Source organism: Cyphellophora attinorum (assembly GCF_001299255.1).
Source record: "Cyphellophora attinorum strain CBS 131958 chromosome Unknown Contig39, whole genome shotgun sequence".
NCBI classification, from domain to species: Eukaryota; Fungi; Ascomycota; class Eurotiomycetes; order Chaetothyriales; family Cyphellophoraceae; genus Cyphellophora; species Cyphellophora attinorum.
This window is the reverse complement of record NW_017253267.1, coordinates 48,252-70,172: the sequence shown is the minus strand read 5'-3', so window position 1 is coordinate 70,172 and position 21,921 is coordinate 48,252. Positions and strand designations below refer to the sequence as shown.

Sequence of the window (21,921 nt, the reverse complement as noted above, 5' to 3'; positions counted from 1 at the left end):
CTCATTAGCCCCCGAGACTTCCGCATACCACAGAGATATATATCCTGTACAAGCTCATAAGATTCAGCACGCTCAAACCAGCTATTCTCAAATGAGCCCGACCACCCAATCTCCCGCCCGTCCCGTCACATCGCAGTCCCACAACCCCGACAACGCAACCGATGCCCCCTCGTCCCCATGGTAGCCTTAAACGTCGTATTCCCACAATTCTTACACGCCACCTCACTCTCCCCTCCCTCCTCACCCACTTCTTCCTGCTCTTCATTCTCCGCACTGCCAATCTCACTGCTCAACTGACTCAACACGCTTCCCTCGCGACTCCCATAACTATTTCCCCTGACCAATTGCTCCCGCTCTCCGCCGCCACGAGCGTCAAGATAGTCCCCACCACCACCAACTCTCCCATCCCGCTCCGCAGCGAACCGCTCCCCGTTCTCGCCCAATAAGCCGGGCGTCCGAGGCAAGCGCTGCACCATAGGAAGGACATTGTGCTCCATGTCCCACGCCTGAAAGCTCTGGCCGTCGATCAGAAAGAGCGAGTTGCCCGTATCATGCGGGATCTCGTGATTGGTTGGGTTGGTGGTGATTTCCTGGAGGGACGTGGCTACGGAAGAGACGCCAGAGGTATTCGACTCATCGGCGCGGGTTAGCGGCGGCTTCGAAAGGGCGTGTGTGATTGGTGACTTGGCGGAATGAAAGCTGTTCTGAGCCGAGTCCGGTGTCTGCGGCGGTGCGAGCGAGACAGCGATGTTGGCGCTGTTCGACGCGGAGCCGATCAAAGGTGATGGATCTTTATTCGTTTTGGCGTTGACGCTGTTGCTCAGGGAAGTGCGGCGAGGCGAGGATCGCAGCGACAAGCGATGAGACCATTTCCTACTTGGTGATGTATCGCGGCTGGGGCTTTCACTTAGGACTTCGCGGAAATTTGACTCGGAAGTGGACGTTACCACGGTATTGCCGTTGGTACTGCCGTTGACGGAAATCGAATTCCGCCAGCTGAGGATTCGGTCAGCTGAGCGATTGTTCTTCGCGTCGATGTTTAGAGATGCCCGGTGAACGGACGACCCGATCGAACTACGTCGAACCGAACCGGAACGGGCTAGCATCTTTCTTGCCGAGTTGGAATCCCACGATTCAGTGCGTCGCTTCTGGTAGGCACAGTCTTGTCGGAAGACCTTGATTTGACCGGTATAGTCGGCGGTGATAAAGATGTGGCCACCGGCATGCGCATGACGAGCGAGATACGCTGGCGATTCCGGGGCGCGCTTCGGTGAACTCGACTTCCGCTCTCCCGCGTCCGATCCGCCGCTCTGCATCGTGGGCGCTTTCGACGATATCACCGATTCCGCGCGACTGACCAATGTGACTGGCGGTGGGTTGCACAAATCATATAGCGGATCGCCGGATTGCGCCAGTGTCCGCTTCGTCTTTGTCGAGACCATCAGAGCCAGTGTGACAATGCTCGAGTGCGCCTCGAATACTTCCATGGGTCGCTTGTCGCTGTCGGGCCTCTCCAGTGATCCGGTCGGCCAAACGTAAACCTTCTTGTCCTCACTTCCACAAACAACAAATTTGCCGTCGTCACTAAAAGTAGCACGGATCTGACTGCAGGTATTCTCGTGTCCTCTGAATTTGATCTCCAGATTTCGATCCTTCATATTGTACATTCGTATTCTTGAATCGTTGCTCGTGATGAGAAGCTTGACATCAGGTGGACCGTTCAGACGAGCTATTGCGATCGTGTCAATGCCCGTGACTTTGCTTCCTTTCGAGTTCTTGCCACGGGCAGATTTGACATGTATTTGCGAGTGGGGCTTCAGCCCTTCGGTATCGTGCAAAATGCATATCCCATTGAGACATCCAGCGATCGAAGTCTTGCCATCTGGTGTGAACGCCACAGCAGTGACCATGTCGGGCGTCTGTTGCATGTAGGCCACGGTCTTGTCCGGAATACTCCATAAACGTATCCTCGAGTCCAGCGATCCAGCTAAGAAAAAGCGGTCGTCTCGAGGATGGAATGAAATCGATGTAACAAAGTCGTTATGCTTGAATGCACATAAGCACTCTTCTCGTGTGACATGGTACAAACGAACAGTCTTGTCCATGGACGAGGACAAGAGGAAATTATTCTTACTCCAGCTCAGGTCCAGAATGCTTGACGTGTGCCCGTCGTATTCACGGATGAGCTTCTGTCTGAATACGGGCGCATTAAGTCGTACATTGTTGCCATCATCCGACCCGTCCACCGCTGCCTGCTCGTCTGCCGCTCGCTCCTCTGGTGTCGACAGGACTTGCCATACCCTCAACTTCATGTCCTGTCCCGCAGCGGCCAAGTACTTGCCATCCCGGGAGAACTCGGCTGCCCATATCGCATTGCTCTTATTTCGACCCGGAGGCTTTTCGGGCTCCTGTGGTACCTCATTGATGCCATGAATTTTGGTGTCTATCGAAGGTGGCTTGGTACGGGCCTTCTTCTTTTCCTCGAGCAGGACCTGCGCCAGGAATAGTCTATCAAAGTCTCTCTGTTTCCGATTCTGCGCTTTGACCTTTATGTATTTTGGTGGGGCGGGAAACCGAGGGATGAAACCGACGGGATCGGAAAACACTTCGACGTCGTGTCCGCTCGATCGGTTGTCAGATATCTCGGAGATCTGGTCTCGTACTTCTTCTGCTTCTTCGTCGCGTTTCTTACTTCCCATGATCCGACTCAGGAACGATACACCCTTTCTGTGACAACAGTCAGCCGGCGCATACGCCCTGGTTGGGAAGTACCGACTTCTTGTCTTTGCCGGTGCTGATCCTACTGCTTGCCGACGTATCTATGCGCCGCAGATCACCGACGCCCTCCGCGGACTTGGTGAGGACTGTCGCGAAGTTTCCGGAGGATGCATTGGCGGCAGTCGGACTGTGGTTCTGACGGGAGGTTGTACGCTCGAATATTTGCTAGCACAACGTTAGCTAGTGTCATGAACAAGTACCGTGCATGATCTTACGCGCGATATAGGGTCGATAGGTGACAGGACATCGTGTTGTTCTAACTGGGGTGAGACTGGATTCATTTTGAGGCCTCCAGATCTGTCAGAAATCCTGTGTACCGGTTTCGTATCGAGTTGAGGGGCGGCTGAATCGGTAGGGTCACACAGTCAGCATACGTGGAAACAGGTGACCAGTGGGTGGTGGGTCATAACAGGCGGCCGTATGGGAGCGAAATGAGACACTCGGCCGCGCGTAGCAGGTTCATCTCAGTCGAGGCAAAGATGCGAACGCAGCAGCAGAAGCGTGTGGTAGGATTCGCAAGGGAATGTATGTGTATAAGTATAGAAGTCGCAACTGGGACAGGCCTCCAGTTCAGAGAAGCCCTAATCTTGCTGTGCGTACCTTTGCCATCACTAGCACGCTGATGCTTTTCGGGCAGAGCATTACTGAGACTGTCGAGAGCTGTGTCGCTCTGGACGACGATTGCAATTGGGTTCTTGCTGTGGGGAGCCGGAGCATCCGGAGAGTTTGCGGCCGATATCATACTCTCTGGACAGCCAGTGGGAGGGGTTTAGAATACGAATTCGCACGTGGGAGTGGCTCATGGCCGTTGACTGCTTCTAGAGCTTCTTTCAAAACAACAGCCAGCGGTATAGCTCGTGGGCGAGCAATGTATAAGAAGCTAAGCACTGTCACTGTACGACACTACACAGCGGTGTTGGCGCATATCAACTTGACCACTGGAGATTTATCGTAGCCGGATCTTAGAGATGAATGCGCAGGGTCCGCATCGAGAACCGTTTAGCGAGAGGGGATGTAACTTTATGGGTGATGGTCGCTCAAACCGGGATGCATGCGAGGCGTGCTAACTAAGCTGCATGGTCGGCACATGTCAGCCCATACAATGAGGATGACTGCGCCTGAGATAATTGCTCAGATAATTGCAGATGTCTGGTGCAGCGTTGACGAGGTCGGAGCATGTTGTCGGCGCAGAGGCTTCCACAGGCGACTTCCGACTTGAGGCAGCAGCGATATAAGGTCGGTCGAGCATTGGTATGGAAGCCCGGAGAGAGCCGCCGCGGTGAAGTCATGATCACCCGCTAGAATACAAGTGCCAAGGGCAGTTGCAAAAAGCCCCAAGGACTTCCAAGGTTAAACACGTTCCGAGTCTCGGTGCATAGCTTGTTTTTGTGCAAAGCATGGAAGTTGTGCACCGAAGAAACCATCAATAGAATGCAATACTGCCTTTCGCAGACTCTTTCTTGTCTATGAAACGCTCGCCCGGTCGTGCCGTACCGCAGCAAGCCTACTTGCGGTTACCTATGCTCTATCTCGCTGCGAGCAGCCCGAAACTGTATGGGGTATCTTCTTTTGAAATCATGAAATCATAAGTCCTGCCTCGCGTATGCACCACCCACTCGGACAGCGGTCCAGGTACTGTTTGCGCCTGCAAATGCCGATTCGCAACATGTGTGCTCAACCCATGAAGTCGGCGTCGGGATCATCTCGCGACGAAGCACTAGATGACCGACGAGATGGTGTCGTCGTCTTCTTCGGCCGTCCTCTCTTCCGTGGGGTGCCTCCAACAGAACCATTGGCCTTTCTCTTCTTGCCTTTTGGCGTCGGTGCCATGTACCCATCTCCTTCGATACTGGTCTGCGCCTCCTCCCCATCATCCCCTACAATAACATCCTCATCAACGTTCATGAGCCCATGGAAGTCTCGGCAGCGTTGCAGCATGGCCTCCGGCGAGTCTAGTGATGACAAAATAGCAGTGGTCTGCGACCAAAACCGCTCGCCTGTAATGCCGTGGACCTTGACTGGAACCTTGGCCTTCTCTTTGGCCTGCTGATTTTGCGCCATGGTTGCGCGAACGTCACGCGTGATGCCGTACTGCCGCTTCAGGTGAGAGCGAGCTTCCGATATCACCGTCACTGCGCACGCCGCCGTTGCAAGTCGCTTGAGCCGATCTTGATCGATGGCGCTGATGTTTTCTTGAGTCGCTACAACCGCGGTCGAATCCTCTCCGTTGACGACAACCTGCTCGTCTCCTATGCCGTTCACTGTGGCATCTGGCGTGCTAGCTTTCGTGAGAGGAAGGGTGCTTTCGATCGCCTGCGCAATTTCACCGCCGTTCTTGCTGAACACAATCTCCAGTTGGAGTATAGTATGCAGCAGATCTTCCATCTTGGTGTAGTCGAAGAACGCCAGATTTTGCGCCACAAAGCGCACGAATAACAAGTGATATGGGCGAGGCTCCGAAATGTCTATTTTGGCTGGGTCGGTATTGATCCTGGTAATAATGTTGCTGACGAACTTCTTCACGTACTTGGAACCGCTTGTGTTGATCGTGGCAAAGCACGCGGCCAGCTTAGCTTGACCCTGATGGCTTCCGGACGGGTCTTCGGCTGTGTTGAACTGATATCGGAAGGCTTCTTGAACGGCGCCCACATATTCACGTTCCCACACGGATTCGTGCAAACCGTGAGATTTAGCATGGGCCTGGTTGAAGAGCTCTCGAACGTCGGGGTCCTGTGCAGTTTGTAGGGCGATGAAAACACCAGCATAGTCTTTCGGGTGAAACATGCCATGCTTTGACATACTGGCAATCGTGCGTCCAGCCAAAAGCAAATCTGAGCCCAGAGTCTCGAGGGCGATCTTTTTGATGGGCCCGAAGATCTTCGTTGCCAGCTGAGATGTGGCGCTGCTATTACCCTGCACCTTATTATTGCCTCCCATACGTTTCAGGTCCTGTACAGTGTCCGCGTCTTCCTTTGACTCGCCAGATTCTGCCTGAGGCTCGCTGAGACTGGTGAACAGATCATGAAATGTTCTCAGCGCGTACGAACGGGAGCTCGACCCATCCGTCTGCTGCAGGCAGTCAATGAATAAGTCTAACACCCGGCCTTTGGTGTATTGAGCAGGCGAGGCTTGACAGATACAGCCTAGGCTGTCCAGCGCAGTCAATTGCACTGCCTCTGTGTCAGGCCGAGTGACGTAAGGGTAGACTGTGTCGGCCAGGAATCCAGCGATTGGACCGCCCTTGTACGAATCAATCAGTCCCCTCAAGACAAATTTCTCAACGTCGAGGTGCTTGCCGAGAGAGCCGAGGATGACAATGAATCGACGGCGCTGATCCGATGACGCCTTGTCAAGTTGTCCAATAATTGAGCGTATCATCGCAACGTAACGTTCTGGCATAGGCACAACGTCCTCGATTGCCCTCAGGCACAAGAAGACCTGGTCCAGGTCGCTCCGAAGGCGTAGCTTGGTGATCGATTGGCGAATGTCGCCTCGGATCTCATCGAGAAGAGTGTGGTGCGATGACGACAAGTGTGGTAGTACGTGCTGAAAGATGGCAAGAACTGCCTTGAACATCTTGAGATCTTCTGAATTGCTGAATTTCAGATACTGCCGCAAATGTGACAGTTGGGCAGGCGCAAGCGATTGAGGCCGGGCTTCCGCTAGACAAACAAGCAGCTCGAGACTGGATGGATCAGCCTGTGCAGCGATGATAATGTTGAACAGTCTCTCGCTGATCCGGCTGAGAAGCTCGTTGAAATCTGCCGCAGCTTTCGAGTCCTTAGACTGCCACAACAGGAAACGTGTTAGCAACGGCGGCAATTCCAGCAGTTCGCGATCACGGTCCAACGTAGCCACCATATGTGCTGTAAGATCTTCGATAGCAACGACAGCCCGTGCCGAGTCTCTTGCTTCCTTGGCGAGGGCGAAGTTGCTGGTGAACCAGGCATCAAGCAAACTTCGACAAGCGAGTTCGGCGACAGACTCCTCGACGTCTAAAGTCCGTCGGAGAAATGTCTCTGCAATGGACGCTCTCAGATACGGTCTTGCGTCGCGTGCGTAGATCTCAGCCAGATGCCCGATCGATCGCTTTTGCACGCCAATCTTGTCATCCTTGGTGCACTCTATGAGCTTCTTGAATCCACGTTCCTCGTACGCAGGCCTGGAGATGAGGAAATGGAAAATTAGAGAAAGGGCAGCGTCTCTGACCAGCGCAGAATCATCGGATGCGCACGGAAAGATGTACTGGTCAATCTGCAACTCTTGCGAATCCAGAAGAGACGGATCAGTCTCCAGCATCGTAACGATGCTTTTGATGCTCCGGCTTCGTACGTGCGCTTGCTCACTCGACAATGAGGCGAGCAGCGTCTGGGCAATCGATCCATATCTCTGGCATATGGGAAGATTCAGAACGCTCAGTGTATACGCCAGCTGAGCTTCGCGTGGCATTATTTCGTCGATGTGGGCGACGGACGAAGTCTCCGAGCTAGCCTCCTCAATCTCGTCGAGCAAGCTTTGGGCGTCATCAGCATCGTGCTCCACGCGGCGACAGAACATGGTGGCGTATTGAGCTAGAAAGAAGCTATGTGATGAGCGAGATCTCAGTGTCTTTGCATCTTTCTTAGCGTGCTGCAGATTGTAATGCCGACATGTCAGGACAAATGGCCCTTGTGGACCCAGGAGCTCTTCGGCACTCAAAGTACGTGAGAATTGATCGTTAGTGAATTGCACGAGCGTGCCGGCAACATCTGAAGAAGCACCGTCACCTTTGTCCAAGAGCGCAGCCTGGTCTTGCGCGGCCTTTTTCGAAGCTGCAATGCTGCGCCGACGGTTCCGAGCGACTCCAGTGCCATGTTTTTGACTCCCGCGGCTTTGTCAGTGCGGGCAAGCAAGGTCATTCTCTGAAAGACAACTTCGAGGGTGAGAGCGGCCGCGGGCCATTCTGGCAATAGAAGCAGAGTGACCAGGTCCTCAATGAACAGGTCGAGAATGTTGCGATAAGGCGAATCGCCAGTCTTTGAGACCCCGGAAGCTTTGTCTATTAGATAGTAGACAATCTCTTGACTCGTCTTGAATGCAGCACTGTACAACTCGTCTGCTTTGTTCCGAAGTGAAGATACGGCGTCTGGTTCGGCTGCCTGATCAGACTCGCTTTCACTGTCCACGTCATTGGAATCGCTGTGGTCATCGCTGCGGTTGCGAAGACGAGACCTAGTGCGCCGACCACTGCCCAACACGCAAGTCTGGACAAGTTGTAGGAGGAGTGCGGAGACAAGCATGACATTCTTGCCTTCGCCCAGAGTATACTGACGAGCGCTGCGGCTTGTGGAAGGCACTTTGTCAAGCGACACCAGGATCTCATCGAGAATAGGCTTTCTGTCGCCAGGGAATGCTGCAAACAGTCGTGCGAGGGATGACATGACTGATTTTCTGGTTCTCTCGTATGCTTTGGGATTCATAGCCGCAGTCTTTTCCTTGTTTGAGTTTTGCACGAAGATAAGCCTAGCAGCCAGAAACTCTGTCGGTACTTGACAGATTGATGCCTCGCTGACCTGCACGCATGCGAGTGACAGTTGCTCGAGTAACTTGCGGCCAGCGTCCAGCAGCCGTTTCAAAATCGCTTCATTGCGGGAAGCTTGCTGAAAGAGATACGCGCTTTGTCCATCTGGTCGAGATTGAATGACTGGAACCAGGCAGGAATCGAAAACATTCTCCAAGGCAGCAGTCGTGGCCATCAAAATATCTGCGTCGACCTCAACCGGCTTGTCTCCCATAGCGGTGAAAAGATAGACCGACGCGGATCCAAGTCCAGACTCGGCGATGATGAGCCTCTTCTGCCACTCTTCGACCTCCTCTTCAGTAGGATTGTCTTCGAGCCTCAAATTGAGAGTCTGTGTTCTCTTGATCGAGCCTTCACACAATTGCCTCAGCTGCTGAATGTCGTCCTGTGACACTTCGCCTAAGCGTTTCAGATCGACCAGGCTACTGAGTCGCGCTCGAAGCTTTTCTAGGGCACTACTCGTGAGTCGGTACGGTAAGTCATCGTCTTCATGACCTGGCTCAAGCAATGCTGACACTTGTGGGCCTGCGAACTCCGTCCCGGCATCTTCGAACTGGCTCCTGGCTTGCGAGATGGTATCAAGCAGGTTTTGAAGCTGGTGGAGGCTATGATCGCCAAGCTCTCGCTGTGTTCGTTGTCGTAGGGCTCGAGCGGCATCGAGATCTCCATTGTCCAGCTTGCGTCGCTTTGGCGAGTCTGGTGCACGAGCATAGTCTTGAGGACGAAAACCTTCAGGCTGCCGGATCTGGATGACTGGACGGGTAGCTGAGTTGGCCACAGGCTGCTTGTTTGGCACTTCAAGTATGAAATTCTGTTGAAATGCGGAGTCGTGAGCAGCTTTCGCCTTGGTGACTGGGAACTGGGCATTCAGCGGCTGTGTGCTATCTGGTCGGTAGGCGACATCGAGCGGATTGCCCTCGTAGACATGTCTGGCAAGCGTAGAAAGTTCTGGTGCTGGAGCATCTGCACTATTTGGTTTCGGCTGCCTCTTGAACTTGAACTCGGATAAAGATTGGGCTTCGAGTAGTCTTTGAAGCTCATCGTGTACCTTCGGTGTGATTTTGATGCCTGCTACCACTTTGCGATCCACAGCAGATGTGAAGGGCACATGTTGTGATTGGTGACCAACTCTGGGAAGCGGAATCTGGTCAGAAGGCTGAAGAGGCGAGGTTGTCAGTGGTGTGAACCGGAGAGCTTCAGCAAAAGTAAGCGGTCGTCGGTATGGCGGAAGCGGTGCCTGCTCTTTCGACGGCTGAGACATGATCAGTCTCTACGCATCTGTGCCATTGAATTACCAGCAGGACTATCGACTGGTAGCACTCAAAGACGACGGCAAGGGCGATCGGAGGAGAGTAAGGGCGGCGTCGTTGCCCATCGATACTAAGGTAGCTTCTCTTCTCGATGAATCAAGCAGATGGAAGGAGCAGCAAACTGCGAGATGTTGAATGTTGTGTTTGCGTCTGAACTTTGGAGTAGACGAAATCGCGGGCTGCAGGGCAGTCACTGGGGTAGCAGGGGTCTCGATGCAAGGCTAAAAATCTCAGCCTTGGCTTCAAGTCCGGCAGTGAAGATCAAATTATTGTCATTCACCGTTTCATATTCAGAGCAAAACAGTCTCGATCCAGAGGTGAGCGATATCTGAGAGCCATCCAAAATGGTCGCTATCGGCAGTCTACTATTCTGTGATGCGTGTGGCTCGCTGTTACCGCGAGTCATCCCAGGAGAGAACAAGGATGACATGATTCAATGCGATGACTGCTCAAAGTTTACAAAAGACACCTCGTCGAAAGTGGTCACCTCCAGATCAAAACCCAGCGCTTTTCCGTCTACGCTCAGAGACAAGCTATCTGATGTGCAAGCTGTCGACGTCGAGGAATTGCAAGTCGAATCAGTCGTCGCCAAGACATGTCCAAATTGTGGCAGGAAGGAAGTCTTTTACCACACCAAGCAGCTTCGAAGCGCGGACGAGGGCACGACGGTTTTCTATCGATGTCAATGCGGATGGAAGGACGTTGAGAACAACTGAAAGCTCCGACTCTGTTTGTGGAGATTATTTTCTATGATACAGCCGCCACTGTGGGAGGGACAAAGGCATATTCCATCTCAGTGCTCTTCTCATACTCGGCCATGTCGAGAGCCACGACCACACTTTCGCGAACCACTTGCTCCGGATCGTCTAAGAACCGCTTGAGCATGTCCTCCACGCCAGGCTCGTCTCCAAGACTACCGAGGGCTTCTGCTGCCTCGTGTCGCACCATGCTTTCCTCCTTACTGTCCTCGAGGACTGCCAGTAAGGCAGGTATCGATTCTGGATGCGAGAGTTGGCCGAAGACGAAAGCGATCTCATGCCGGAACAGCGCCGACGGATCTCGAAATCCCGATGCCAGCGCATGAACAGCTGGCTTGGCAGTAGGTAGATCAGGTGGAGATGCCAGATCTCTGAGAGCAAACATGGCTCTGTAGCGGAGGAAAAGGGACAACTTTGTGTCGAGGAGGGTGTTCTGGAGATCTGCTATCGACGACGACGCTTCCGAAGCCGGCATTGGTGGTGCAGGATCGATGGAGGTGAAGTCACTCTTCTTGAGTTGTTCGCTCTTGCCGGCGTCCGAATTCAGCCATCGTATCCTCTCCAGCGCAATATCACATGTTTCGCGTACCACGACTGGCTCTTTCTCGTCTTGTCTCATGTCCTCCATCAACTCGATTGATGTGATGTCTCCTAGCGCGCCCAGCGCCTCGGCTGCCTCATGTCTACACATGGGATCTTCTGATCGATTCTCTAAAACAGCCCGTAAGAACGGCACAGCGGCGAGGTTCTTCGTTTGACCAAGACAATAGGCAAGCTCATGTTTCAATAGTGCTGATGGCGAGGCGAAAGCCGCTGCGATTGCCTTGATGGCGTCTGAGGCTTCCGGACCTGGCTCTTGTGAGGCGACATGTTTGAGTGAGAAGAGTGCCCGGAATCGTTTCGCAAGCGCGGTGTTTTCGTTGGTGAGGGCTGTACGTAGACTTGAGATGGTTTCGGATGCTGTGCCGTTTGTCTTGCCGGCTATGCTGTTTGACATGACTGTCTTGTCAGACTGATCGCGGCTCCTTGTGAGGTCGTGGATGAGTGCAGGTGTCGCTCTCCAAAATTTGGAATTGCGGGGAAGAACTTGTCCTGACTCACTGCCAAGCTTTTCCCAGGCAGCGATTGAGTCACTCCAGAATTGATCACCTTTTCACCAGACCCCCATATAAACATCTCCACCACCCACACCGTCCGTCTCTTCCGCGCAATACACTCAACCACGAAATCTCGTAAGACGCCCTCCCGACCCGACTCAAATACCTTATTATCAAAATGGGCTCCGTTGTCATTCCCCATCTCGTCACAGCCTGGCACGTCGACCAAGCCATCCTTACCGAAGAAGAGCGCCTAGTCGTCATACGCTTCGGTCGCGACTGGGATGCAGATTGTATGCGTCAAGATGAAGTACTCTACAAGATCGCCGAAAGAGTCAAGAATTTTGCCGTCATCTATGTCTGCGATCTCGACCAAGTTCCCGACTTCAAGCAGATGTACGAACTCTACGATCCAATGACCATCATGTTCTTCTTCCGCAACAAGCACATGATGTGTGACTTTGGCACCGGTAACAACAACAAACTCAACTGGGTCCTCGAAGACAAGCAAGAATTGATCGATATCATCGAGACCATTTACAAGGGCGCAAAGAAGGGTCGTGGTCTGGTCGTCTCGCCAAAGGACTATTCTACCCGTTATCGATACTAGGTCCAGGCGTCAGACAGTCGATCTGTCAGTCACACACCACAAATCACAGATACGCGAGGACGAATTGGAGACAGCTCAGCTGATGCTAAGTTACTGGCGTTTCTCGGGGAAGGCGTTATGGTTGGTCTCACTATGCTAGTCTGAAGATATCCTCAATGCTGACACTGGTTCCAAAAGCTCCTCATTCACACCAGCAGAGACGTGGCCCCTCCTCTCCTGCTTCTGCAAAGCTGCCTGCCGTTACAGATCGTGAACAGCCCATGATGCCTTCAGAGAGATATGCTCTCCCCCGCGCTTCGCCGAATGAAGTCGCTCGTTCGCTCTATCGCCGACAGGTAAGGTGAATGATCTGCATTTATCTCCTCCACTCTGACATTCGCCCCGTCCTCCCGCATCTTCTTGATGTTCAGCCGTTGCCAGTCCGGCATACAGGCATGATCATTGCTGCAGAACAGCCAGTGTACCGGAAAATCTTTGGAAGCCGTGTATTCTGATTCCAGAAGAAACATGGCGTTTCGTCCTTGACTTTTGAGCTTGTCTCGCCACCGTTGAGAGTCTTCCTCCGACATTCCGTTGAACATCTGGTCATGCACCTTTTCCTTTGGGATGTAGCACGTCTTATCGTCGCCCGGATACTTTCCATGGTCGCCCTTAGGAAGGTCAACGCATGGACCCAGAGCTTCGCCCTGTCGAGGTATGAAAGCAGCTATCGGCGCCAGGCCCACGACGTGGCTTTCATGACCATCAGCGCTTCGTGTCTGGGCGTCGAGTCCTTTCACGGCGGAGGTGGTTGGTATGCCGCCGTAACTATGAGGCACAAGGAGGGCGTTGGCACCTCCCGCCAACACATCGTCCAGGACCTCTTTCACAGCGAAGATATCGGACCGAATGTCCTCTGGTGGTGCCTCTCCAGTGGGCACAACAGACGGCAGTGCGACTATGCGGGTAGAGTAGCCGTGAGATTGAAGCACTTTGCTCAGTGGCTCAAAGTGAGCAGGCGTATGCCATGCGCCGTGAACGAAAACGATCGTTGGTTTGCTCATGTTGATTCAATTGATGTGAGTTGTTGGTTGATAGCTGCTGATTACTCGAAAGCACACGATAGCCTTCTCGCAGACCTTATTTATAACATTACTGCTTCCATCATGCTAGGCAGGCGAGAACTCGGGCTTTGTATCGTGTCGCTATAGCGGCCATGCGTGGCAAGTAGGCCAACTCAGGCTACAGTACTCGTTCCTGCTTCTATAGCAACTCGCTATTTTGCATACATTCTCTAGCGGCCTGACATCGGGGAGACATCTACTTGCGCAGATAATACGCGTAAATTGAAGTCCAGGGAAATCTGCCGCCGCTTTTGAATTACCAAGTTGGGCACATCCCCGCTTACTTCAGCGCCCAATCGAGCAGGAAAACCAGCTTGGCGGCTCTGTGCAAGCAGCTCCTTCTGCTCCTCCGTAGAGTTCTTCCAGATCTGGCAGCGGTGCCTGTCGATCATTTCGTCGCTGAAATTGTGGAGGAAGCGAGGTGGCGAGAACGATGCAACGCTTGCCAGACCGCTTTTTCCTTCCTCTCCACTGATGCTGTGGTGAGAAGCCGTGGTTCGGGCTGACCCCTGCTCTTTCGCACACGCGTATGTCCTAGAAGTGTTCTCGTGACATGTCAGATCCACCTTAGTTCACACTCCCGCCGCCGACCGCACACATTCAGCACCACTGACGACAACATCAAGACCATGCGCATCTCTTCCTGGTGTTGCACACGGCTCAAAGCACGTAGACGGTGAATTGAACATACAGTATCTACCTCATTCGCTATGGCGACCGCGCTCATCGCGCTTCTAGTTGCGCCGGTGCTCTTCTTCGCACTATGGCACCTGACCACGAGCTTTGCGCCGCCAGCACCAGCGACTCTACGGAATAAGCGTATCATACTCCTGATTGCGCACCCTGATGACGAGTCCATGTTCTTCTCGCCCACACTTCAGGCCCTCACCAGTCCTTCACTCGAGAACCACGTCAAGATCCTGTGTCTCTCGACTGGTAATGCCGACGGGCTAGGAGACACGCGCCGGAAAGAGCTTGAGGCCGCAGCAGTCACTCTCGGAATCCGAAAACGCGAAGATGTATTCATCTTGGATGATGAGAAGCGCTTCAAGGACGGCATGGACCAAAAGTGGTCACCCGACGACATCTCTCGTGTATTGGCGAGTGCGTTTGCGCCGCAGCTGAACGGTCCGCCACCCTCACTGACCCCTCCGGCGCTTGAAAAGAACGATAAACCGAGCAAATCAGACAAGAAGACGTCTTCCAAGTCTGTCAAGAAGAGCAGCAAGTCTTCCACGCCGAGTCCGGTACCCACTACTCCTCCTCCACCACCAGCCGTCCCGGCTGGGCCGCGAGCAACGATCGACGTCCTCGTCACCTTTGACAATCAAGGCATATCATCGCATCCGAATCACATCGCTCTATACAACGGCGCACGCACGTTCTTGTCCAATCTCATGCGCGGCCACTCTGGCTATGCGTGCCCCGTAAATCTGTACACCCTTACCACCGTCAATATTGCACGGAAATACAGCTTCATCTTCGACACAATCCCCACTATGCTCCAAGGCTTGATTAGTGGCGGTAGCAAGAAGATCGGCGACAAGGTGCTCTTCAACAGTGACATGTCGAGGTACTGGAAGGCGCGAGATGCAATGATCTCAGGTCACAAAAGTCAGATGGTCTGGTTCAGGTGGGGATGGATCAGTATGGGGCGGTACATGGTGGTCAACGACCTGAAGAGGGAGACGATCGCTGGTGTCGCTTAGTACCGCGATCGCCGAAAACCGAGGTCCACAGAACGACACGATGAAAACATCGAGAGCAGCCTCTCGACAATACTATCGCTGCGAACCTTCCACTACATCGCCTCTGCACTGCCCTGCATCGCCAAGTCGGCAGCGTTTCTCAACCAGCCGTGGGGTATTCATCCTGCAAACATTGCCAACACCACGACCTTTGGGCTTCATGAACATGTCTCAGACCAGAACAGGCCTCCGCCGCGCTGAACAGCAGGCCCAGGGCCGTCGTCCACAACAGCACGGCGGCCTACGAAGGGACCACAAGTTGTCAGTCCGGGGTCTGTACGTCGATGCAGCCTGGACCTCCAGTCGTAGTGTACCAGGAGACCAGTACAATAGATCAGAATCGCGTCATGCAACGAATGGCAGCGGCTTCGACTACATACTGCGCTTGTATCACGTCTGATCTGAGAAGAGAGCGCAGTGAGTGCCCACCTGTTAGCACTACCATCGTTCATGCGACATCAAATAGCCGGGTCCAAATTCGAGTGCATATATCGCGCGCTCTCTCACCCGGGCATACGATGCAGTGGCCATGGAAAGCTGCGCAATGGGAGCATCCGCGTGGAATCAGTGCAGGAAGGAGGAAAAGGCTTCGTTGATTATGAGAACGGCGAGCCTGATGGCGATAGAACCAAGACCATGTGTTGGAGCATGCTTGTGTATGAATCTCAACACGACGTCTTTACAGCTTTGCTATGTGTCATTGCGAGCAGTCCAGCCAGTTGCTGTTGCCTTCATGTACATATCCCTCCGTCAGCAGGACAACAGTGGTGTCCGTCGTCTCTATACTGAACGCTCTCCCCACACTCTACTCATGCCTACCTGCCTGTCCTCACGACGCTTCGCCTCCACCCTATCTACCACCTCCGCCATCACCGAGCACCTCTCCCAACGTCTTCGCCATCCTCAAAACCTTCCCATCCTCCCACCGCCTCCCCACGACCGTCATCCCGATTGGCATCCTGTACGCCTCCTCCGCAACATCATCATCATCCCCCCTCACCTCCAACCCACCAACCCCGGCACGCCACACAAGGCGCTCCCAACGCCGTCCACATCGCATTAAAGCACGCATCCCCCGTCCACTCCAACCCCCTCGGCGCACAATCCCTCGTGCTCGGCGTCACAATCACATCCCACACCTTCGCCCACTCATCCCACAGCGTCCTCAGCTTCGTTACACCGTCGTACGCTTCTCTCATCGTCTCCGGCGAGCGCGATAGCTGCAGACCCTTCTCGACGCCGTCGACGATGACTCGGTCGAGATGTTTCCTGTGTTCAGGATTGGTGTAAAAAGTCCAAAATTGCGCGACGGCTTCGTGCGCAAGGATGTTGGCGTGGTAGGTCGTCATGGCCGCGAATTCGCTGGGAAGGGAGACCTCCACGGGTTCGTACCCGGCGCGGATAAGGCGATCGCGAGTCTCTAGCCAGGCGCGCTCGAGGTTCGGAGTGGAATTGTCGAGGTCGGTCCAGACATGCGTCTTTAACAGCGCGACTTTCGTGCCTGAGCCTGGGGGGAAAACCTCTCTCGGCGAAGACGCACTCCCCATTATGGCAGCAAGGGGTTGGAACACGCTCGCCACCAACTCCAAATCCTCAACACTCCTCGCAAAGAACCCGACGGTGTCACATGTCGTGCTGTACCGCGCCATGCCTTCCGTGCTGACCATGCCCCAGGTGGGCTTGTACCCGTACACGCCGCAGAACGAGGCTGGACGCACAATGCTGCCGCCCGTCTGCGTTCCCAACGCGAGCGGCACGTGTCCATCCGCGACTGCGGCAGCGGAGCCAGATGACGAACCGCCTGGCGTGTGCGCTTTTCCGGGTGGAGAGTGCGGGTTGACGGTCGGCCCGCCTGTCGTAGTGGACGCGAACTGGGTGGTGGTCGTTTTGCCGATAATCAAGGCGCCGGCCTCGCGGAGGAGGCGGACAGCGGTGGCGTCTTGGCTGGTAAGGATGGGCTGGTTTGGTGGGGAGAGGGGTGGGAAGTTGAGCGATGTGGGAAATGTGCGTGTTTGCAAGACGTCTTTGATGCCGATTGCAAGGCCGTGGAGCGGACCGCGTTGAAGGTGGGCACGCCGTCGATGATAGCGGCTTCTGAGAGAGCGGCGTCGTTGTTGAGGTACGCCCAGGCGTGGATCTGGGGTTCTCGCTTGTTGATTCTGTCGAGCAGGCGCGTAGTGTAGTCAGTGACGGAGAGGGCGCCGGATTGTAGTTCGGAGAGGGTTGATGTTGCGCTTGGGCTGTGGTGGTCGTCCATGGTGACGGCGGGCGTGCTGTGTTAGTTGGTATCACTTACTTACGTAGATCAAGAGTCTAGGGGACACAAGTCAGGACGTCGTGCTTACGTTCTGGGCGGAGATACGCGCAACATGGCATCTGTAGCCTACTTCGGATAACTATTGAGGGAAAGATGGCCGACTTGGATAGTCTGATAGCGCATAGTAGCATGAGTCAGTGAATGACCTTCTTAGATAGAGAGGTTGGATGGTCTGCAATCAAACCTTGGTCTTCCGAGCGATGACCCGAGTACGGAGGATGACTTTCAGATTGAGTATGCGGAACATTTCAAAAACACATCAGTCTTGGCATGGCATCTCTTTCTGGAGGTAAATTTCGGATTCTCATTTACGAGGGATAATGTCTACAGATCCAACTGGAATCTTGGATGTGTCCGTATCCTTTCCCCGTACCTCAAAAACACAAACACGATCGGCAGCATCAGCACCGCTATTCCTGCCAATAACGTGTTTCCCCAGCCATAGCCCAGGGCGTGAAACATCTTCGGCCCAGCGAGGGGCAGCACAGCGCCACCTACGCTCCTCAGCACTGTGTTCGCTGCCATGGCCGAGGCGGCGTAACGTGTGTATGCGTCGACCAGGTACGTCCCTGGAAGAGTGTGATGTTAGCTGGGCACTATTCACCAGTGCAAGGAACTCTGTGGCACTTACCGATAGGCATGAAGATCAAAATCATAGCTCCGCCGACAATTGTGGTTCCGATGATCGGGACGATCCAATGCACCGTATATTCCGCAGACCATCCATATACCAACAAGCCGGCCGGCATGGCTATGCCACCCCACACTAAAGGAGGCAGCCTATATTCTGGCTTCATCTCTCCTCCGTTCTTCTTTGCTTGAGCTTTCAGGCTTCGATCTGACATGCCACCAAACACAAACAACCCTAAGAACTGGCCGACACCAATGCCCAGGAAAGTCAGGCCGACGTTACCGTGGGCGATGCCGTACTGCTTCTCGAAAAGCTCGGTGATCGTGGTGAAGACGAGGTACATATATCCGTAGCATACGGCGATGTACAGAGACAGGCCGAAAATGATAGGCGAAAGGAAGAGCATCTTGGTCGGACGCACGATAGAGGACCAGAAGAGATCGGTTGGCTTTTTGGCGGGCTTCAGGGCGGATTGGAGCTTTTCGTTTCCGGTTTCTTTCCGCAGCTTCTTTGCCTTGCGTTGAAGGAGAGTGATTGCATAGGTCTCGTCTTGCAGGGCGATGGCGATGACGAACATGACGGCTGCAGCTATACTGAGAGTGTAGAAGTCCCATCGCCAGCCAAGGGCTTCGCTGATGTACGATCCAGCCACGGGTCCCAGAGTAGGTCCTAGTAGAATGGGAAGCGTCCATGCGGACATGACTTTGCCGCGCTCCTCCTGCTTGAATAGGTCGGCGATCGTGCCGGATCCAACCGTCATCGGGGCAACACCGGCAAATCCAGCAAAGAAGCGCAGCACGATCTCTGTATTGAGATCTTGCGCGAAGCCGCACGCGATGTTGAATATCACAAACAAGGCAGTATTGATGTGATAGACCCATAGCCGGCCGTACAGTTCAGACATTGGTCCAATGATCAGGGGTCCAAAAGCATAGCCGAGGACGTAGACGGACACAACGAAGGCACCCAAGGCCACACTGTTTGCGTTGAAGTCCCTCATGACACTGGGAATGGCGGGGGCGAACATCGAGGACGCAAAAGGCGTGAGCAACGTGAGTGACGAAATGACGAAGATGTTCTTCCATTTCTTGAACGCCGTCCAGTTGATAGGCTTCTCTGGGTCATCTGGTCCATCCCAATCGACGACATTTGGGTCGTCGTTGACAGCTTCTACAGTCGGCAAAACAGCCTTAGTGGTCGTCAGGTCGCTCTTCTCCAGGTCTGCTTCGTCGTCTGGTATTGAGGACCGTATCTGGGTGTCCAAATTCCTTGGGGTGGTCTGGTTTGACTCTGAGCCGAGCTTCTCGGCATCCGCCATGGCAAATCCTCGATATTTAGATACAGGCTCCTGTCCTTCCCAAATGAGATAACTCTTGCTGAACTCTTGATTGCTAACCTAGATGAATGATCGCAGGCTGGGAAGTCGCTGCTTTTGGTATAGTAGTATGAACACGAATTGATGTCGCTGGTGAAGGGACCGAGGGGATCGAGAGAAGAAATCGTCAAGCATCATTCAAGGAAAGACGGATTTAAGCGTGGGCGTGCATACATAGTTGGGGTGCATAAACGACTTACCGAGGACGCGCAAAGAGGCTACGACGACCGGCGGTGCGAGAAACACAGCAGCAGAGGTTGATCTGGCCTGCGAATTAGGGGACGGACTTTTGTCCCCGGTTCGGACGAACAGCCTTCAGCGTGCCGAGTTCCGGATCGATTTCAGGAGTTCATTTTGATGGAAGATCTGGTGGCGATCTGGTCAGAAGTACAATAATGCAAGAGAGAGATGCTTATAGTGAGGGGCGCATGCGTCTGTAAAGCGCACTTGACTGCACTTGACTGCGAGTGAATAAGACGGAAGAAGGAGCGACGTTGAAATAAGAAGAGAGAGTGAGAGGCACGGGGACTGCAGCCCTGTCAAATGGGGTTGCCTCGCTTTGGGGCGCGCTCTGTACAATCTTGTGTGAGTCCTGGTTTGTGCCATAACGATTTGCTTCATTACATGCTGCACTCACAGTTCACGTCGCAAGAACACTATGTCCTCGTCTACTCGCTCAGTGCTCAGACTCAGTGTCCATTCAGTCCACCATTAATCTCTAAACGACCAGCGGCCCAATCGAAGTCTTCCGGTATACACAACTCACCCTTTGCGATCTGCCTAGCCGTCCTGACAAAACTCAGCGTACTGAACTCTGGCAACCTGCCTGCATCGATACCAGTGCCCGACTTGACTTGGACTATCACCGGAAGATGACCAACAGGATGCCCGACTTTGAATGCTCGTAGCTTCCGCTGCAGTGGTCGAGACATTTGATTGACGAGCGTGCCCTTTATATGCGCACAAGCTGTCGTGCAAGTTGCTCCAGTTCCTGCCATCGATGAGTGGCAGTAGTTGTCGAGGAACAGCCGACCCTGCACATCGCCGTCATCCCCATCTTTTGACTCGACCAGTAAAACCACATAGGGCAGATTGGGGATCTCTTCATCAACTTTCTCCCAGCTGCTACACAAGCCAATCATTTGGGAAGCGCGCCCTCGAAGTTCCCGGACGTCATCAATGAGCTGCTTGCTCTCGTTCAGAGTTCGTGCAGGTTCCGTTCCGGAGATGCCGAGATCTGCTGCTCGAGCATAGACCATTATGTTGGCGATATCGCAGATACTGATTTCGACTTCTTTCCCTCGGACTGTCACAGAATCGACCGGATTACCGCTGGGTAGAAGACCTTTCTTACATGCTCCACCTGCTGTCTGAAGGTCGCCCGTCAGCCACTATGGCATGTCGTGATGGACTTTTACCTACCTCCTTGTAGTCCATCCATATTGCAGCTCCTGTACCTGGTGCACCGTCGATCGCCTGCTGTCCCTTCTCTATCACTCTTCCTTTCTCATTGACCGGAACGTGAGCGATGAGCATGTTTCCAAGACCTACCATCCATATCCTGACTTCTTTCACGGTCCCTAGGGCGGTATCCTTACTAGTACCAGAACGTGCATCGACGAGTCCTTGAGAAATGGCCCAAGGTCCAACAGCACTACTGATGTTGCCACACCCTCCTTCCCAGCTGATGTGGTTGGTCCGTATGCTGCATTGGGCAAAGTCATAGTCGACGTCCACGCCAGGTCTTTTGCTGGGGCCAAGGACTGCTATCTTGCTTGTGACGGGGTGAGTGCCACCCATCCCGTCAATCTGCATGGGGTCAGGCGAGCCCATCAGCCGCAGAAGTAGACGGTCGCGTAGCTTCCCGGGTTGTGGCAGGTCCTTGGCGTGGAAGAATAGCGCCTTGCTGGTTCCTCCTCTGTAGTATGTGAAGGGAATGGTCTCTGGTGCTTCTGCCATGGTCACGGTTTCCGTTCTCGCGGCCGAGATGCAGTCATTCACAGAAGCAAAGATACAAAGGCCTCCCTATATGGTCTAGATCGGCAGGTCCCGATCGGCGGACGCACCTTCGACGTGGTCAATGATGTGCCTTTTACAGTGCGGGGAGAGAAAGGCAAAACCATGAATGGCTGGGGTTTGTCAGAGAAGTGATAAGTACGAATGCGGTTCGCCCGTGGTCAGCTGCAATTTCGACGTAAGGCTATGAAGAGAAGCGATACCGGGAGGTGAACAAAACGGAAGCAGTCCCTGGCAACCCAGCCTCATCCGACCGGCGTGGTCGATAGCAGGCCTGTGGACTGCACAAGTCTTGCGGCCAGCAGGAGAGTTGGCACATCTCACTGTTTGACTGAGATAGGACATACGGTCTCGTGACAGGAGACACGGACAATGGAAGAGTGAAGGGAGAATATGCAAGTGACGTGCGTCAGAAGCCGCTGCTTTAGTTGAAGCGAAGTACCTTCGATTGGGTCCCAGACCAAAGTCCATCAGGAAGGCGTCGGCACTGATTGAGATTCACTGCCTTAATCCCACACATTCGTAGCGAAAATGCAATGTGTTGTCCATCGAACGCCGCCGCCGCTCCCAGATTTCCCCTAAGTCCAAGGAGGGGGAGTAACACAAATATCCGGCTCA

The 21,921-nt window shown here is 53.8% G+C and overlaps 9 protein-coding genes across 9 annotated transcripts; 2 read left to right on the top strand and 7 right to left on the bottom strand.

The window, feature by feature from the left end:
* Nucleotides 1–125: 125 nt before the first annotated feature.
* Nucleotides 126–3,059, bottom strand: AB675_10945 (putative WD repeat-containing protein; the record flags this gene model as incomplete). The annotated part of the gene is made up of 3 exons (XM_018139750.1): nt 126–2,727; nt 2,777–2,943; nt 2,994–3,059. 3 exons carry the CDS (start codon nt 3,057–3,059, stop codon nt 126–128), a joined length of 2,835 nt encoding a protein of 944 aa, XP_017995494.1.
* Nucleotides 3,060–4,452: 1,393 nt separating this feature from the next.
* On the bottom strand, nt 4,453–9,599 carry AB675_10944 (Protein rad9; the record flags this gene model as incomplete). Its single annotated transcript, XM_018139749.1, has 2 exons — nt 4,453–7,563; nt 7,608–9,599. The coding sequence occupies 2 exons, from the start codon at nt 9,597–9,599 to the stop codon at nt 4,453–4,455; spliced, it is 5,103 nt and encodes a 1,700-aa protein (XP_017995453.1).
* Nucleotides 9,600–10,395: 796 nt separating this feature from the next.
* Nucleotides 10,396–11,403, bottom strand: AB675_10943 (Deoxyhypusine hydroxylase; the record flags this gene model as incomplete). The annotated part of the gene is made up of 1 exon (XM_018139748.1): nt 10,396–11,403. One exon carries the CDS (start codon nt 11,401–11,403, stop codon nt 10,396–10,398), a length of 1,008 nt encoding a protein of 335 aa, XP_017995468.1.
* Nucleotides 11,404–11,681: 278 nt separating this feature from the next.
* Nucleotides 11,682–12,113, top strand: AB675_10942 (Thioredoxin-like protein 4A; the record flags this gene model as incomplete). Its single annotated transcript, XM_018139747.1, has 1 exon — nt 11,682–12,113. The coding sequence occupies one exon, from the start codon at nt 11,682–11,684 to the stop codon at nt 12,111–12,113; it is 432 nt and encodes a 143-aa protein (XP_017995429.1).
* A 269-nt stretch (nt 12,114–12,382) lies between these two features.
* AB675_10941 (uncharacterized protein) lies at nt 12,383–13,156 on the bottom strand (the record flags this gene model as incomplete). Its single annotated transcript, XM_018139746.1, has 1 exon — nt 12,383–13,156. One exon carries the CDS (start codon nt 13,154–13,156, stop codon nt 12,383–12,385), a length of 774 nt encoding a protein of 257 aa, XP_017995441.1.
* Nucleotides 13,157–13,926: 770 nt separating this feature from the next.
* Nucleotides 13,927–14,925, top strand: AB675_10940 (putative N-acetylglucosaminyl-phosphatidylinositol de-N-acetylase; the record flags this gene model as incomplete). The annotated part of the gene is made up of 1 exon (XM_018139745.1): nt 13,927–14,925. The coding sequence occupies one exon, from the start codon at nt 13,927–13,929 to the stop codon at nt 14,923–14,925; it is 999 nt and encodes a 332-aa protein (XP_017995508.1).
* A 1,025-nt stretch (nt 14,926–15,950) lies between these two features.
* On the bottom strand, nt 15,951–17,221 carry AB675_10939 (Glutamyl-tRNA(Gln) amidotransferase subunit A; the record flags this gene model as incomplete). Its single annotated transcript, XM_018139743.1, has 2 exons — nt 15,951–16,922; nt 17,021–17,221. 2 exons carry the CDS (start codon nt 17,219–17,221, stop codon nt 15,951–15,953), a joined length of 1,173 nt encoding a protein of 390 aa, XP_017995532.1.
* Nucleotides 17,222–17,605: 384 nt separating this feature from the next.
* AB675_10938 (putative transporter) lies at nt 17,606–19,230 on the bottom strand (the record flags this gene model as incomplete). Its single annotated transcript, XM_018139742.1, has 2 exons — nt 17,606–17,850; nt 17,913–19,230. 2 exons carry the CDS (start codon nt 19,228–19,230, stop codon nt 17,606–17,608), a joined length of 1,563 nt encoding a protein of 520 aa, XP_017995434.1.
* Nucleotides 19,231–19,976: 746 nt separating this feature from the next.
* AB675_10937 (3-methylitaconate isomerase) lies at nt 19,977–21,246 on the bottom strand (the record flags this gene model as incomplete). Its single annotated transcript, XM_018139741.1, has 2 exons — nt 19,977–20,657; nt 20,710–21,246. The coding sequence occupies 2 exons, from the start codon at nt 21,244–21,246 to the stop codon at nt 19,977–19,979; spliced, it is 1,218 nt and encodes a 405-aa protein (XP_017995518.1).
* Nucleotides 21,247–21,921: the final 675 nt, after the last annotated feature.